This window comes from Nuphar pumila, chromosome 7 (genome assembly GCF_984573655.1).
Source record: "Nuphar pumila chromosome 7, dmNupPumi1.hap1.1, whole genome shotgun sequence".
Taxonomy (NCBI): Eukaryota; Viridiplantae; Streptophyta; class Magnoliopsida; order Nymphaeales; family Nymphaeaceae; genus Nuphar; species Nuphar pumila.
The window spans coordinates 90,614,743-90,633,574 of NC_143255.1; the positions used below are offsets into that span (position 1 = coordinate 90,614,743).

General features: G+C 41.0%; 1 protein-coding gene across 1 annotated transcript in view; it reads left to right on the forward strand.

Moving 5' to 3' along the window:
* Positions 1–8,928, forward strand: part of LOC149832446 (lysine-specific demethylase JMJ26-like) — a 70,412-nt gene extending 61,484 nt beyond the window's left edge. The window contains exons 8-13 of the mRNA XM_090012459.1: positions 2,320–3,765; positions 3,841–3,913; positions 4,013–4,098; positions 7,688–7,807; positions 7,978–8,057; positions 8,759–8,928. Of these exons, the coding sequence (XP_089868585.1) occupies positions 2,320–3,765; positions 3,841–3,913; positions 4,013–4,098; positions 7,688–7,807; positions 7,978–8,057; positions 8,759–8,906 (1,953 nt within the window). The 3' untranslated portion in view covers positions 8,907–8,928. The remainder of the gene's footprint in view (positions 1–2,319; positions 3,766–3,840; positions 3,914–4,012; positions 4,099–7,687; positions 7,808–7,977; positions 8,058–8,758) is intronic.
* The last annotated feature ends 9,904 nt before the right edge of the window (positions 8,929–18,832 follow it).

Consider the following 18,832-nt stretch of genomic DNA (forward strand, 5'->3'; position numbering starts at 1 on the left):
ACAGGTTTGTCCCAGACCCAACTGGTTTGAGGGAGATAATGGTTACCGTGAAACTGGTTTGAAAACAGACCCAATCCAGTTTCAAAGAAATGAAGATTAGGGAATAAATTTAACGCAAATTAGAACGGAGTAATCTGGAGGAAGAAATAGTAGATGGGGAATAGAATAGGATATTTAGAAAGGGAAAGACGCATAACGGTGAACAGGTAGAAAAGAAATAAGGAGGGGAGTAAGATCTCTTAGAGACGTACCTTGGAAAAACCTTCAACCCTCGGATCAGAGCCGCTCTGATACCATGTCAGAATTCTTTAGAACGATGAACAAGAAATTGCAGGGAAGAAAGATAATGGGGCTGCAACTGATCACGTTTTTCCAAATTGGAAAAATCGTGATCTCTTCCTTTAGTTTATAAAACAAAACCTAATACATGGTACTTTACAAGTAACTCCAATATGTTACAAGTATGCCCCAATATTGGCTGGACATGTTACAAGTAGTTTGGATCCGAATCCGGATCCAAACTTAAATACAAATACAAATGCACGATATCTGCCCAGTCCAACATATATATGTGCTTATTATTGTAATAGGTAATATCCGTTAGGGGTGTTTTAGTCATTTTATTGATATGTAATAGGCTGTGCCAATTAGTGGCATATATGTCATTTTATGTTTTTCTTTTTCATTATTTTTTTGTTTTTGTATATTATATTTTTGTAATTGGCATTATTATAAAATGCCACCTATTGCCGTTGGGAGCTCCCAACGAGCCTCAAGTGTGTATATAAAGGGGTATTCCCCCTTGGTTGGGCTTTCTCAAGCATCCTCGCTCTCAATAACATCTATATTTTTTTACTTGTGTTTTAGCCCTTATGTGGTTTGTGTGCAAGTGTTTATGTATTGACCCATAAGTGGTCTTTGTTTGGTCGTGTTCTTGGAAGCCCATAAGAGACACCTACTTGTATCTTTCTGCTTTCACTACATTCCTCTTGGCTGCTCCTTTTTCGTCCTTGTGCTTCCTTTCTATTGCTGACACACATATCGAGGTTGGGGAAAACTAATAGTTATGATTGATTGTGTGTATAAATATTTTTCTAATATTATAATATAATGTAAAATAGAAATTAATGGAACATTGAAAGTTAATTTCATCACTAGGTTGTTTCTTGAGTTAGGACATAACAAGTCTAGTTGTCTAGACATAAGTACGTCTTCAAGCCATATAAAAAACATTTTTATTATTGGGCTTAATCAGAATTTCCTTTCTTCTTTACGAGAAATGAAAGTATGTGCTGGTGACATGCTTTATGTGGCCGATAAGTGCCATCTGGAGAGTGTTGAGGTGGTGGTAGTATCACTCATATTGATATGACTGGGAAGGGAAAAGGAGTAGATATGGGTTGTGTCTGTTCTGGATGTTGTGAGCCAAAAAAGTTTCCCCATGAGGCCTCAGAAGTCTATGCATCTAGCCTCTGTTTTCTTCACTGTTTACCAATTGTTGTTTTCCTCCCTCACATGGATCTGGACACACAATTCTTCCATTTAAGGGTACGGTTGCACACAAAAGCACTGGGCTTCATAAGTCCATGCATGTATCCTCTGCTCTTTTCATTGTTTCTGGTTCTGCTCTTCTTCCTATCAGCTATCTTTTACAGTTATTGGCCTCTCTACATCTAAGAGTAGCCTAACTGAAGGAAATGGATTGGTGGCTTGTAGTGGGTTTTGGGTTGATAAAACCTTCCTACATCTAGTGTGAAAACTTGGGGACTTGTTGGTGCTACCTGTGGCCTGTGGCTTTTTTACAAGAGTGATTTGTTCAATTATTATTCAGTGGTTCAGGTCTTCAATATATCCACTGCTACCACTTACTGGTTCTCTTATTCTTGATAGATAGTGAAGCTTGATACTTACAAGCAGCTTGTTAGTTTTGCTGGTGAGTGCCATAAGACAACATTTCCGTTTGGATAATGATTCAGTTTTAGGTAGCCCAGGGGAAATATAAGTGCTGATTGTCAAGGAAGTGAATTGGAATGAAAGCTTTGTAGTTTTGAATTTAGTGATTCTGACATTTTGTTCACGCCAAGCACATGTTCAACTGAACTCTCCTTCTCTACTATTTTATTATGTGTTCCCTCTTGTCTGTGTTTGATGCCACAAATTTTGCTTGTTTTGCTATCGTAAAAAGAAATTTCTGTTCCTTCAATTTATTTCCTTTAAGTTGGCATCCTTCTAGGTCCTTGGCTGGTTCAATGCTTGAATTCTCTGTAGGCATTTAAGATTTCTGCCTTCATTGTTTTACGAGATGCTGTTTTTTTTCAGGTGAATGTGTTGACACATACTGCAGAAATTGCACTTGGTAAGCAACAGCTTTCCAAAATTAAAAAACTCAAGAAGAAATTTGCAGATGAAGATAAAAGAGATAAAGTAAATGGCGGAAAACCTTCTGTTGCTGAGGGCATGTTGGCATCAAACATTACTGAGTCACATTTTGTCACTGATGAGCAGCCGTTAGAAGGTCAACCTTCCACAGTGGAAATTCCTTTCTCAGATAATATTTCTGTAGTAACTGAACAACTCAATGCCTACAGCAACAATGTCGGACAAAAGGGATGTATGGGTGTCAATGGCATCAAAACTGAAACATTTATTGGACCTTTTGTGAAGCAAGAAATGGAAAATGGCGAATCTCATCTGGTTTCTTTAGAAATTGGATGTAATGGTCAGGCCATGGTTGACCAACATTTGGAGGCTAGTGTTATTACTGCAATAAAAACTGAAACTGATGAAGAATATTCTGGAAGTCCGAATGAGGAGTCAAGTGATTTTGTTGGTCCTAAGGTGGATGTCACAAGGGAAACTGCCGTGGGTCTTGAGGAACAAGAAGGTTGCGCTTCTAATAAGCATGTACCCAGTGTTAACACTGTGGAGTCACATTTCATGGCTGATGGGAATTCATTAGTATCTCAACCTTCCATAGACCAACGTATTTTATCTGACAATGCACCTGCAGTAAAGGAACTTCTCATTGGTGCTAAAGAACCAATGGATGGAGAAGATGACCACAAGCAAATGGGAGATATTGGTATTGGTGACCTCAAAAATGAGATGATGGCTACTTGCAGCAACATGAAAGAAAGAAATGATGTGGAGTCTCTTTCTGTTGCTTCCACAGTTGGTAGTTGTGTTTCTGGCAAGGTGTTCAGGAAGAAATCATGTAGGTCAACTGCTTCTTATGAGGTTGGAAAAGAAAATGGCAATCATGATGAAGCTGGAGTAGAACAAACTGATCAGTTGAAAAATTCCAGTTGTGAAGTCGGTGGGCTAGAAGTCAAGGGCAGTAATTCTATTGAGGAAGCTGGAATGGAACTAACTGATGAATTGAAAAATTCCAGTTGTCCTTCTGATCGAAAGGCTAGTGTTGAAGTTGGGGAACAAGAGTTCAAGGCCACTACTACTGTTGCTGATGCAGGAAAAGTCCAAAATGCTAAGCTTGCGATTGATCTGCCCAAAGAAAATGCTAGTGAGGGAGACAATGACTTTGGAAGCATTTCTGAAGTTTCTGGAAAATTTACCAAGAAAGGTGAACATAGTTGTGCTATGAAATGTGGCAGTCCCGAAAGTTCTGAAAGCAAAGGTGATGGTAATCATGAAGTGGGTGGTGCACTGTGGGACATATTTCGTAGAGAAGATGTTCCAAAGTTGGAGGCATACCTGAGACGCCACTCAAAGGAGTTTAGACATGTCCATTGTTCTCAAGTCAAAAAGGTAACAACATTTTTTATTTTGGTGGGTCTAAGTTTTTAATTGCAACTATCACTCATTAACAATTATTATTTTCAGGTTTTTCATCCCATTCATGACCAAAGTTTCTACTTGAATCTAGCTCACAAGCAAAAGCTGAAGAAGGAATTTGGTTCGTATATTTCAAACTGCACAGCAATTCTCATAAGTGTGTTATTCCAGTTGATTGAATTTGAAGCACATAACTGTGAATTTTTGTTGTTTTATGCAGGGATTGAGCCGTGGACTTTTGAGCAAAATCTTGGAGAGGCAGTCTTTATTCCTGCTGGTTGCCCTCATCAAGTTAGAAACCTGCAGGTACTTTTGTTTTAGCTTGGCTACTTTTCCATAGATTTACATCTGCTGCTTGTTCTACCTGCTTTTTTTATAGCAAATGTCATACTTGCATACTTGTATCAGATCCTCTGAGACTCTGACACAGATGATACTTGGAGACTTTGCTGTAGCAATGTCAACCATAAATTCTTAAAAAGTGATGGCGTCTTTTCCAAATGTAAACCACTAAGGTGATCCAGTGTGGGCAATAGTGAAGGCCAACTTGTAAGCTAAACCATCCCGGAAGTTGGACCCTGTCCATACTTAAGTTATTGCAGGCAGGACCTTCTTTGTTTAAAGTGTGGCTTAGCAGATGACCCTGGAATTGCCTGGGACCTTGGTCTACCACCCCCAGTCTAAATGTCAAATAATTTCTAAACTATATCACAGGGATTCGGCCAGACAGGTACCGCACCCGCGTCGGCGTGACGCAACACGGGTGTGGCACCCGGTGCGGTCAACCCGACCCTGGGTGCGGTCAATGCACCCAGGGTCATTTTGATCCATTTTTTGATTTTTTTTTAAATTTTTCCCTATGAAATGGTATAAGTGTGATTCTTTGGACAAATCAGAGGTGCCGGAAAAATGCAAAGGGTGTTTTGGAAGGGGTGTTGTTTTAGAGTTGATACCTGGGGATTTGAAGGCAATAGGAAAAGGTTGCAGTAGCTCCTGCTGCAACTGCACTACCAGGGACATCGTATAAATCGCTCGACCTGCCCTCACTGTTATAAAAGGTGGGGCTGTTGTCACAACGGGAGAAGGGAGGCATCCTAAAGGGGAACGCGTCGGTGCGAGACAGCTTTTGAGGCGTCGGACTAATACCTTCCCTCTCTTCACCACCAACTCCTCTCTCCCCGTCCTCAAAACCACCACCATCAACACCAACACGAACATTTCTCTTGTCTACCATCTCAAGAACACCACCACCCACCTCCATTAAAACCACCAAAAAAAGAAGAAAAATACTACTTTTTTCTTAAGGAAAATACACAAAAAAACCTTGTTTTTTCTTTTTATCAAAAGTCAGCAAACCAGACCACAAACGGAAAACAGCTCCCCTCTGAAGCCACCAACCTAAGGGGAATCATTCACGGCCATGGCTGCTGCTGCTGCGCCTGCAAAGCTCCCTGCTGTGCCTGCACTACTACTGCCCTGGTCTCTGATGCGCAACCAATCTCCCCCTTTCATCCTTCGCTGCTTCCCATGCTTCCGACATTCGGCCTTTGGGACAAATTAGTAAAGCTAACGCTGCTGCCTCTTATTACTTCAAATCACATCACACTAACCCTTTACATGTCTCGAGTGTTGCACCCAACCAGGGTTGGGGATTCTAACCAAAGTTACTTCACGTGATGCACTAACTAATTGCCCCCAACTAGTCTCCCCTCCACTTCCAGAAGGAAAAAGCGCAAAACACAAAATCTCCCAATATCTTATTATATGTCATAAAGAAATCTAAAAATGTAAAGGAAGAAAAGATGGCTGGAGGAGGTACGGTCACGGAAACAGAGGTCAAAACTAATAAGATATTGACTGGTGATTTTAAAGCCTGAGTAATTACATCCTAACCAAGGAGATACAATGATATTCTACTTAAATTAAACTAATGGGTCTTGGTTTGATCTTCTTTATAATCATTACAATAAAAAAATGACGTGAGCACTTGACATGGTGAAATGAGGTTTGTGGGTTAGAGGGGAAAGGGCAGGCAGCTAAGGTCAAGGCCTTGCCCGGCCAGTTAATTATTTTGCTAGAACGTGACATGAGCGTAGCTGGTGGTGGTATTGATTAGGCCTTGCCCGGAACAGAACAGCCTTGCCCAGGACCCGCGTCGGGGGAACCCAGACCCCTTATATATATTTTGCCGCACCCCCGCACCCGGGTTTTTTGGAAGTGCCGAATCCCCGCACCCGCACCCATGTGACTTAGTTTCTAAATTAACAATGATGCACCCTGTTTTCTAAGACATTGTTTTAATGCACAGCTTATTTGCACCCACAATTGTTATTCATTTACTTAATGCTTGAAATTTAGTGTAACTGAAGTTGGCTTGATTGGTGATATTCTGAAATCTGATATATCTTTATTTTTCAGAATGGTATCTAATAGTGACATCTTCAAAGTATATCCTAAGTTTGTGACAGACAAAATTACTAAAAATATCATGCCTGTAGGAAATAGCTGAATATGTTGACTTTGACATAACATCTAATTGTCGGCTGCACAACTTCTTAAAGATTGGTGAAATTATGCTTGGACTGCATTGTATTCCTGTTTCACAAAGGTTGTGCATCCGCTGGTAGAAGTCAAGCAAAAGAGAATGTTCAATCAACTGCTGTAGTTGTATATCACTATGGGCATGGTCTCTCTCTCTCTCTCTGGACACACGTCTTACACAAGCATAAACACACAGATAACCACATCTGATCAACAGTAGCAATCGCAGAGCTTTCTTGTAATAAATTTGGCATGCTCTTGATCTTTGCCAAGATGATTTTGAATATCCTTTATTGTACTAATATAAATGTATGTGGTGTGGGTGCTTTATATATGTCTATGCTTGTATGTTAGCATTTTCCATGGTTTCAATATTAATGGCAGACAGTTTGCTGTTGATGCCCTTAACTGTGTCTGTCAACACAGTTTACCTTGTCCGGGAAACACTTGTGCATATTTATGATCAGGTTCTTAACGTGTATGCCCATTTGAAATTATCTAGCAAAGAGTGAGTTGCTTGACTTGATGAGGCTAACTTTAAGTTATGACACATGATCCATCCTTCCAAAAATTACTGGTGTCATTTTTACTTCAAATGTTCTTACTGTATTATGCCAATGGTCTCAACTATCTAACTCGCTAGTGTGCTTAGCCTGTTTTAGTATTTGTTGTGTTGGAGACTAATCTCTCTCTCTCTCTCCATATGTATATATACAACAACAACAACAACAACTATGCCTTCATCCCAAAACAATTGGGGTCAACGATATGAACCAAAAAAGAAAATCATTCTGGGTCTTCCACATGAATCCTTCTTCTCCAATCATTTCTATCCAATGCCATGTCCTCGGTGAGGTTCAAAGCATTCATATCCTTTCCTATCATCTCCATCCAAGTCTTCTTAGGCCTACCCCGACCTCTTTTAACTAATATATTTTTCCATTTCTCATCCTTCTAACTGGAGCATCATTAGGCCTTCACCAAATATGCCCAAACCACCGTAAACGATTCTCTCTCATCTTATTTTCAATGGATGCAATGCCTACCTTCTTACGTATCTCCTCATTTCGAATCTTATCTTTTATTGTATTTCCACACATCCATCTAAGCATATGCATCTCAACTACACTCATTTTTTGAATATGATGTCTCTTGGCAGCCCAACATTCCGTACCATATAGTAAAGCGGGCTTAATTGTCGTCCTATAAAACTTTCCCTTCAACCGCAATGGCATTCTACGATCGCACAACACTCCAGTTGCACTTTTTCATTTCATCTACCCAACCTTTATCCTATGATTTACATCCTATATATATATATCATATTAATATCATGCTCTCTGGCTTCGTGTAGTCATGCATCAAGGTTGCACTGGACTTTGTCTCACCAGAAAATCTGCATGAGTGCATCCGCTTGACTAATGAGTTTCGATCACTCCCAACGAACCACAGAGCAAAAGAAGACAAATTAGAGGTATGCATTTGCAGCTTCATTTTGTTTCCTTTTGTCTTTATTCTTTTTTATCAAACTGTGACAAATTAAAGGTACACTTGTGCAGCTGCATTTGGTTTTCATTGTCTTTACTCTTTTTTATCAAATTATTATTTTTTGTTTTTTAATATGTAACTCCCTTTTTCTACCAGGTAAAGAAGATGATTTTGCATGCGGTTAGGAAAGCAGTGAAGGATATGGAGATATGTGACAACCAAGCTGTGTGCCCCACGTGAGTTGCTATTGCCATTGTGTTTCCTTTTCTGGCTAGGGCTTTTGTAAAACTGGTTGGCATATTGCAAATTGCATTTTCTTTTCCCTTTCATGTTCTTGAATTTCAAATATTATTTACTATTCTTGTAGTCATTTATCTATTCTTTTTGAATTTGATCAGATTGGCAGGGGTTTATGTGATAGATGTTTTAACAAGAACTGTTGTTTTGGACATATTTTGGTTTCACGAAGAGATGATTTTTAGAAGTAATTCCTAGTTGGTGATGGGGGCATTTATATTTACTTTTTTGCTACGTGACACAACCATGACACGCAGAGTCAGCATTTTATTATTATTAATTTTTAATAGTTTTAATAATAATTTCGATAATAAAATTTTTTATACTTTAAAATATCAAAAAGGGATTTTTTTCTATTAAATTGGTTCATTGCTGCTCCTGGTAAAGTCGTGGCCTCATTGACCTTGGATTGAGTTTGACCAATTGTGGTTTGATGAACCTAAAATTTGGGCACGAATTGAAGTTGAGCCTTTTCTTTTTCTGCTTGTGATAAAACACCATCTACGTATAAGGGGGTTTGAGTGGGTAGACTAGGCCTTTACACAGGTTCTCCATTGTTAAAAGAGAGCTTTATCAGAGTCCCAAGATTGTCTGGTTTTTGGCTGAGGTTTCTCTTGCCTGGGTAATTATTTTGTGTCAGGACTGAGATCAAGGATGAACCAGTTTTACCTGTGGAAAGGCCTTTGCATTCTGTAGCTAGTGGTCCACGATCTCCAGTTGGGAAAGAGTCTCCATCGCAGCCTCCTGTTTTTTCACAGCCTTCATCTCCATCGTCAAGAAACAGTTGATCTCGGCCTCAGCCCAAAAGAATCAGTCCAGGCGGGTTCATCATGTTTATTACTGCTGTCAATGGAGAAATTTTGTTCATAATCTATATACATGCTATCTGTAACATTGTAAGGCAAATGATCTGACTTCTAACCATTTTTGTTTTCCAGCTTATTCCTCCTAAATTTGATTGTGCCTTTGGTACTGTGGCCATTGTGTGCCATATCAAAGGAAAACCATTTCATTGGTTTGAAATTTAGGAGATTTTTGTTGGTTGCCACTTGCTAGCTCCTGTGGTTGATGTCGCTAATTTGCTCTATTGTTTGAGAGAGAGAGAGAGAGAGAGAGAGAGAGAGAGAGAGAGAGAGAGAGAGAGAGAGAGAGAGAGAGAGAGAGAGAGAGAGTACTTTTTTGTTTTGTCCATGCAGCCAACACGCTACGGAATATATCATGTTGACCTTTGTTCGTGTAATGAAACACAGTTTTTGTATTTATGCATCCAAGTATTCTAAACATTTTGTGGCCTGCTGTTTATTACCTCCCATCATTAGTTTGTCTTCTGGTTATCTGATCTGTTGTTTTCTAGGTTTAATGGCTCAGTCATATTTTCTTTATTTGGTAACTTTGTTCTTGCATCTGATAGTTTTTGGGTGCAAAGATGCTGCCCTATTGGATCTTAAGACGTTTGGATATTTGATTTTGAACCACGAGAGTTGGAAGTACTTTCGCTTCGAGGCATGAATCTGTATGTTTCAAAGCGAGGCACATGCTTCATGCCTCTAAGCGCATTGCTGAGGCAATACGGTTGATGAGGCGTCCTTTTTTAGTTTCTTGTCTGACACCATAAACCAGTGACTAGCACTGGCTTGCATTGGTTTTCTTATGGTGAGTGGCACTTCTACTGGTGCAAATGTTGTAATCATGCATAAACAGTTAAATATTATTTTCTTACTAGTTTGAATTAAACATCTTCACTTTAACATCTCTTTTTTTTTTTTGGTTTTCTGGCTTAAGTGATACATGCAATGTCAACTAAATGCACACTTATTTCGATAAATTTGTAGGTACTAACACACATCAATGTCTTTAATTAAAGCAACGGCTCGAGGGGTATGTTTAAACAATTTGTGTCATTATCTTGATCATATGCCATTTGCTGGGTGAAGGATGATCAAGAGAGAAATTTGTATGCTTCTTTTAATAAAGTTTTAGAAAAACATTACTTGAAAACACCACATTTGTGTTTTTAATTTCAAATCTAGTCTTTTTATTTTTGCTTGTGTACACATGCATATTCCTGTTTTATGCATACATATACGAGGGTATGTCACCATACAAAAATTATGCACAAACCTGCTTTCTTGAGCCTCATGCATGAGGCAACACGTGCACACACAAAAAAAGAGGGGGGAGAGCATGTGAAAAATTAAAGTAAACCCCTCTAGGGTTTCTTTTCTATACTTTTTTTGTTATGTGTTATTTCTCTTCGATTGGTCAATTGTACTTCCTTTCTTCTTAAACTTCTATCGAATTTAAGGTAAAAACCAAGATTGAATGTGATATAAAGCTTACGAACAAAATAAAATTATATTCACGCTTGGCTAGTGAGGCTTGCTTTTCAATGTGATATAAAACCTAGTGAACAAAACTAAGCTAAGCTCATGCTTGGAATAACTCAAATGCCATATTTTTTGTTCAACATAACCTGTTGCATCTTTTTCTTTTGTGTGTGTGGCTAGGCCAAGCCGTCATTCATGATCACACATTGGCAAGCTTCCACCCTTGAGCTTCTCTTTCGTCCATTTGAGAGTACGCTCAACTTCAACTTTGCTGCAAGGATGCCCTAAGTGGCTTTTGAACTGTGGTTGTCCCTGACAAACTGCAGTTGCCCCTAGCTAGGAACATAGAGCCCTTCAGAGCAAACATGTAAAACCCAAGAAAAAAATTTGGACCCGGGTTGGATCTGGATATGATTCAAGTTCGATAACCCATTAGGGTTATAACACCTGACGCAAGGGGGCACATGTTTTTAAAACCCTCTTCTCCCCCTCCCCCGTGTGCCGCACTCTCCCTTATGAAAAAGGAAACCCTTCAAGGGTTTCTTGAATCACACTCCCCCCTTCCATTTTACGAAAGAGGAAACCCCTCTGAGGTTTCCCTATTCAAAGCCCTCGAACTCTCTTTAAATCAGTGCAGAAGGGAGGAGGGCTTCCATCGTCTCCTCCTCCCTCTTCACTCCCCTCCTCTCACATCCTCCTCTCTGTTGTGCCTTCGACGAGCACCAGAGGCACCAGCTCCTTGTGTGTGATCGCAACCCCAACGCTGCCTCCTCCCTCTCGTTGCGCTCAACGTCGTTGTTGTCGACAACCTCATAGTTTTGCCTCCATCTCTTTCTCGATCTCTGTTTTCTTCTTCCTCCATCTTCTTTCTCTCCTTTGTTTCCCTCTGCTGCAGGAGGGCCAACAGGAGGTTGGCAATCCATGTTGTACCTTCCCACTCTCTTTGTGGTTGTCTATTAGGTTGGCAGGGGACTGGCGACCCTTGCCGCAACTTTTCCTTCCCCCCTGAGCATGCTGGAAGGTTGTCGGCCCATGCCATGCCTTCCCTCTCTTTTTTGTTGCCGGAGGGTTGGCAGGAGGTCAGTGATTGCCTGTCGTGCCCTCCCCCTCTCTGTCGCCTATCTGTTCCGGCCAACAGGTAGGGGCGATGCCCCTGCTAGATCGCCCTTTTCGGTAAGACCAACGAGGGCTCCGCTTGTCTGGCAGATGCAGTTAGTGCAATGTCACCTTGTGTTGGGACGCTGCAAGTTCGAATCCCAAATGGTATGGTTGTATAGCTGGTCAGGGTTTGCTTAACCCCAGCCTTTAGTGTGGCACCCCAAACTCCGACCTTGAAAAATTCTGGGAATTTTTTTATTTTTGAATGGTTTTACGAAAACAACGGAAAGCAAGGGGGAAAAGGGTAACAAGGCCGCAAACCTGAGCGGGCCACAGGTAAGTAAAGCATACATGTATCATACAAAACAAGTACAAATCTCCAGTTTAAAGAGGCATACAACCCATCAGTTTAAAAATTTACAAAATGAGACAAAGTACTACAAGTCTGTCAAAAATATAGGGAAAACATCCCCTCAAAACCCCAAAAAAAACAGGAGCAGAATCTGCAGCTAAGTGTGGGTCCCCAAGCCTCCATCGTGTGTTGTTGTATCGCTGCTGTACCTATTCATCACCTGCATCCCTATATAACGGGGTCAGTCCTCTTGCGAGGTGGTGAAGAATCAATAACAATGTATCTCATCTCTATAAGAAGAAACATGAAACATAACATGAAACAACAGATATGTGTTTGTGTCAGGTAAGTGTATATGTGATAAGTGCTAACCAAGTAAAACAGGTAACTGAACTAAAACAACTGTCGAACAAGTAATTAAGAGCAGTAAGAGAACATAACAAGAACTGAACAAGAGAGCAAGTAAAGTAGCAACTGCAGTATGTCAGTTGTGATCGGTTAGTCTTTAAGTTCTTCTTATTACTCTTTCGGGTACGTAAAGGAATCCTCACATTCTGTGAGTCATGCACCCGACGTCTGTTATGTAATTTTTTAATGTGATAACCGGGGATGCTACAGACCGAGTAAACCTCATGCGAGCAGCCGCAGCTAAGAGAAACTCTCGCATAGGTAAGGATTGCAATCCATTCTACTGCAGTAGTGAGGTATCTTGAAAGATCACCTCGACCTCCCTAACTTCGAGTGACTGGAGGTCAAAGGACGCTACAGCTCCTGTCAAAACAAGTGTCGTAGTAACAAGTAACACAGAGTTGTACCATCCACCCTCTCCAAGGTGAACCGTCTGTGAATGGGACAAAGCAGGGTTTATCTTTCTTAGGCTCATAATTCAGTCTTACCTCCATTCGAGGAATTTGTGCCTCGTGGTCCCTGTGGGGTACGCAAACGAGGACTTAGCCTGCCCATCCACGTGCTCAGCCTCACATGGCTAACAAGAGCACATCGTTCATGAAAGCGATCATAACACTATATTATTTTCTTTCATCATTTGGGTATAGTCACAAGTGAGTTCGCTTACGAGTAAGGGCCATCGCCCAGAGACTCCAACAGAGTCCAAACCGCAACAGTACTACTCATACCCTATGGTGTTCAAGTTTTGTGTATACATCTTTTTATTACATGAATCAGGTGCACTTTGTGCGCTCATCAATGCCTCAAGCACGAGTCTTGCAATGCACTAGTCGAGGTACGTACTACACAGTACAAGTGTCAGGATGTGCTACGTGCGAAGTGTAACCAGGTACCACATGATTTTACGTCAATTGTACAACATAAGAAACAGAGGCATGATACAACTGCATAACTGAGTAACATAATGCAATTACGTGACAATGTGCGTGTGAGTGTACAATTCTTCAATTTCAAGAGGCATGCACATGCTATGAATATATTTGCAAGTTCTTTAGTCTGTAAGTAGATATCGCAAATCTTTAATTTCATCTTTCAAATTGTTGGAACTACCATGATAAGATTTGGTAAATCTTACACAGAGGCCACTCACATCGAAAAGTTCCATGATCTTGGTCCATTCAAGTATTAAGATGGAAATCTAGGTGATTCCCATTTGTGTGTGACTCATATCATCGTTATACGGTGTGTCATCGTTCTGACGAAGAACCAAACCATTTACAATCACTGAAGATATGTATAAGTATTTCATCTACGAAGCTTGACACACTTACGTGTCAAGAGTGAAATCTAGGATATTCCCAACTTATGGGAATAACATTAGCATTTCCACGGATTGGGTGCTGCGCCTGCGGACCCGATACAAAGGTATGACACATCGTCAACAACTTGTAACGAATGTAAGGCTTTATATAGGTGGGGTTTTGTAACAATGCTCACCCATTTACACGTATTACTGTTGGAGCTGGAATCAAGGAAGAATACAAGATTTACTACAATTCATAATCAATTTTGGCCATCCGACTGGACAGTCACAAGGTAAAATACCTATGTGGCACAACTCACATCAGAGTTTAAAGGTTATCGCAGAAACATCTGGACAAAGCGCAAAGGTGCCATGTGTCCAACTAGTATCCCGTAGGTAATCGACCCGCTTTGTCCAACCCTATATATATATATATATATATATATATATATATATATATATACGTATCTTATACGCATCTAGAGCCATAAACGGATTGCAACAAGATGCGGGGCAAAAGGGGAATTCGTGTCTGGTCATTTGGACCAGACCAAGGCTGTTGTTCGGCTATACTCAAGGGCCTTGACAAGGGTCAAGTGATCACCGATGGTGACAACAAGCTAATGGGGCACCAAAACTACAAGGGACCCGGGTGCAATTGGCACCCGGTAGCCTATTGCGGTCATGCCGCAAAAAGGGGCTAGGAGTATGCGGGTCTGGTCCTCCGGACCAGACCACTAGGACTGTTAAGAGTCTTTGTCTGAACCCACGATTCAGACCAGACTCTTGGGTAAATCGGGTGAGCCCAAAATGGGCTACCAAGGTGGCTAGCACCCGGTAGGAAATCACGGTGCCAAGGGGAAAAGGAAAGAGGTTGACGTGGGTCTAGTCCTTTGGACCAGACCACTCAGGTCTGAACCCACGGTTCAGACCAACCCCAAAGAGGTACGGAGGGGTAAAAAAAAATCTGAAGCGGCCCACACTTGGGTGGCGGCCTTGGTGTCAAAGCAGAATCGACCCCAAGGAACTCGGGTTTGGTCCACAGAACCAGACCAAAAGGGTCCTAGCAGGGCTCTGGTCTGAACCCACGATTCAGACCATGCGCCCTGGTTAGGTGACCAGCACCCTCCCCCAAAAGCCTGGCCAACCCAGGCACCTTTGGCTTACGAGTGACCCGATGCGCCAAATCTCCCCCCCCCCCCAAAAAAAAAAAAAAAACAGAGGGCCAAGGGCCCCCTTCCAGATGAGATCTGGCCACCCCGTGACCCTGGTCATGGTGCCAAGGGAGGCCATGCCAGTCCCAAATTCTTTGGGACTAGGTCTGAGCACATCTCATCGAAGCAACCCACTAAGATGGTTGCTGGTTGCGACTAGCAACCCACCCCACGCCAAGAGGGAGCGCCGAGGGTATGGGTGCACCCGGATGAGCCCAGCTCGGTCCAGGGTGCACCCAACAGAGCTCAAACATGCACAAGGGGCGACCCTTCCCCAGCCAACAAACCGAGAACCAAAAGAAAGAAAAAAACATATTTACAGAAGGAAGGAAACATTACATAAGGATTGGGAAAAAGAAAAACTAAGAAGAAAATAATGGTGGTTTCCAACTAGAAATTAAGGTAAGCCATGACTAAAAAAAATGCAAAGTTTTCATCCGTTTTCTTTTTCTCTTTTTTTTTTCAAACCCACAGAACCTAGCCTAAGTGCAACAAGGAGATAAATCCACCGGTGAAGCATGCATGCACGGATGCCATGACTTCACATCTTCATAGTTCAACTTCTTAAAATTTAAAAAAAAAAACAAGGAACAAACAAGATATACGTATATTGAACCTTCAACTTCAATGTTTGAAGGAGGAATGGATCGATTGCAAGGTTCTTTTTCCAACAATGGCTGAACCACACCTCCCGGCTGAAGAGTGTGAGAGAAGAGAGAATGGGAGAGAGAGAGTGAGAGTATGTGAGAGAAAAAAAATCGCCCTCTTTAGGCTCTCGATTTTTCCAAAGAGAGTTTTAAAGGTGGTAGGTGAGATATGGACGGTGAGGATTCACTCTACCAAGATGAGGGGCTGGGAGTGGATCACGGTTTCCCACTGCCGCCCAGCTCCTCCAATCGTTTCTGAGAATTTGAATAGGTGTTTAAAACTTACAAGGGTGCCATGGGCTGTCGCCCCATGCACCCAATGAGGTGTTTCAAGCCTCATAATGACCTTCCCCTTGGGAAGTGTCATTGGGATTTCCTTGAATCCCAAAGCCAAGGATACTTTCAAGGTCATCATGGCCTCCACGCACCCTCCAAGAAAAAAAAGGTCGACCACCCTTCCTCTCATAAATTTTTCTTTTTACTTATTGTTATTTTTTTTTTGATTTGGGTAGGGCCAATCGTGGCCCTCCATTGAAATCCATCCTTTACACAAATTACAGACCTGCCATCCTCCTAGCTGGTCAACTTGACCAGCTGATCTCATGGCCAAAATTGTCTCAAGTAGGTCCTAAGTGGTCGACCATAGGCTTGGTCGACCCTTGACCAACTTAAAAAAAAAGAAATCTTTTTACAATTCTTTTTTTATTAAATGAGTTTTAAATGTTCTTCATCATGTATATTTATTTTTATTTTATGTTTTTAATGTAATTAGAATTTCTAAGCCTAATCAAGAGAAAAATCTCCTCTATATACGAAATGGCTCTCGTTTGGGCCCTCGCTAATTCACTAAGCGGTCTCCCGTAAATCACATGAACTGAGAGGGTTTTTCTGTCATTCGGGCCTCAAATTTGCGGACAACCCAAATATACACATAATAAACTTTTCTTAAAAATTTTGGAGGTTAATTCGTCACAGATTTTCTTCAATTGCTATTTATCTTAGACTTACATGATTTTCGACTCGTATCTCCATAAAGGTACAAAAATGAAAAACTCACGAATCAAATAAGAAATTTCTATTCACAGCAATACTTCGCATAATATATTACCTCAAAATTATCGTGGACCTTACATTTAGTTTAGTCGAGCAGGTCTGGGCTCGCCTGGTTGCCGAGCCCACACATGCTTCTCCCTACTTCCACTACGTGGGGTCGACACCCCCTGTTTCCCCTTGATCGGTCGGCCCTTTCCACCATTGCCATCTTCTTTCATGCGGTAGGTTGGCAGGGGTCGAGCCTCTGCTACTCTGCGTTTCCTGGTAGATCGACAACGGCTGAGCCCTTGGCGCCTCCTGTGTTCGTCAGCGAGACGACAGGGGTAGAGCCCTATCATTTTTCCGCCTTTATGGAAGGTCGGCAGGGGCCAAGCCCCTGCCCTTGTTTGCGATAACAGAAGGTTGGCAGGGGACATAGCCTCTACAACCATCTATCTTCTCTGCCATTGTGACCTACCGTCAGGTAGGAGGCAGGCTCTTCTTGCGCCTGTTTACGGCAGACAGGGGTGCAAACCTGCTCCCTCTCTCCTTGTGGATTGGCGGGCAAGGGCGGTGCCCTGCCTTTTCTTTTTTGTTTGATGGCCTACTAAGTGTTCTTCGTTTACACAAAGTGCACGACAGGTCCCGCTTGTGCTCCACGTCCCGAGCTCCATATCACCGACACTCGTAGGCGCATGCAGCGACGCAACCTCTCGAGGTAGGGAAAAGTTGCACGAGGACTCTGGATGAATTAAATAAAGTAGTTGAATCTTGAGATAAGAACAATTTATATTTTCATGCATGCGTACATGTAGATGAATATGACTGATGATGACTTGCCATTTACTTGTATTAATTAGCTAATTATGCTAGTTAATTACACACAATGTTGTTTATATCATGTGTTGTCTCTTTCCTTCAGTTTAGATGTTCTTTGCATATGTTGCTTAGATTTAATTTCTCGCAATTACAAATGCTATTACTGCTTTCAATGAAATAAATTGCTTATCTTGTGATGTCCTACTTTATTTATTCTATATTGTTTATTTGTGCACCTACTAGTTTGTTATTAAATTAACACATTTCATGGGCATGTGACGAGTAGGACTTTACAGACGGCCGATGACACGATGCAACATGGCTCGAGATTTTTTCCTCTTTCTGCTGGCATCCTGGCTATTCTCTGTAAGTAAGATTGATTTGTAAGCTAACATGCCCGCAATTGTCAACTTGTTTTTCTCTCTAAAAGAAAATTGCTTCCGCTAATGATTTGAAAGATCAAAATCCTGAACTTTGAAAGGTTTTCTCTAAATATTTTCAAAATTATAAGTTGAAATTTTGGGGCGTTACAACTTGGTATCAGAGCAGTTAAGAAAGAGGTGAATCTTGATTGTCGAGCATCCCATCACGCTGTAAGTCTTTTGTGTTTGATTTTCATGCCTAAACTAAAAGTAATATCCTTGTTTTGTCTGTCTGCTTGACCAAATGGTAGTCGCAACGAGAAGTGGCAGACCATGTCTATTTCACCATGACAGATTAGGTAGAAACTTAGCGAATAGACACTCTGATAGTCTTGGGTTAAGACTTGTTATTTTTCAGTACAGATTTTGTCAAGCAAAAGTTTATCAATGAAATCATGTATAAATTTTGAGCCACTGAGATTCTTATGATTGTGATGCTTATATTAGTATTTAGGTGAATGCCACCTCACACCTATAAATGATTAGTTTTGACTTATTAGGTGGATAACATATCACGCCTACAAATGATTAGATTTTCCTTATTAGGTGAATGATATATCACGCCTACATAGTTTTATTGCGAATGATCATATTATGATTATCTGAGTAAGTATATCATACTTGTATAGCATGATTGAAGGGCATTATGAATGTTTAACTAAATTACATAGGTGGTATGTGCGTGTGTTTTACGCTGAATATAATCGAATGTAATTTGATGTAAGAATTATGAATGCTTATGAAGATGATGCAATGATCTGAATGACTTAGAGATATATAAACTTGAATCCTATATACATAACTTGAACTACGTAAGAGTTATGTATGTTGAAGTTTAATTGCTTTGTGTTATGATATTGGCATGTTCACCTGTGCAGAGAACTCATGCTTTGTTTACACATGCTTCGAGGTTCTATTTTCGAAATCCAATGTTCCTCGGAGCAATGGTGGCAATAATACGATGCCTTTTATAATATGCTTCTGTATGATTGAGATGTCACATGATCTGAAATTATGAAAGCATGCGATAAATGTTTAAGTTCAATAGTAACCATGATTCATGGAACTTTGTTGGTTACAAGTGTGATCTTG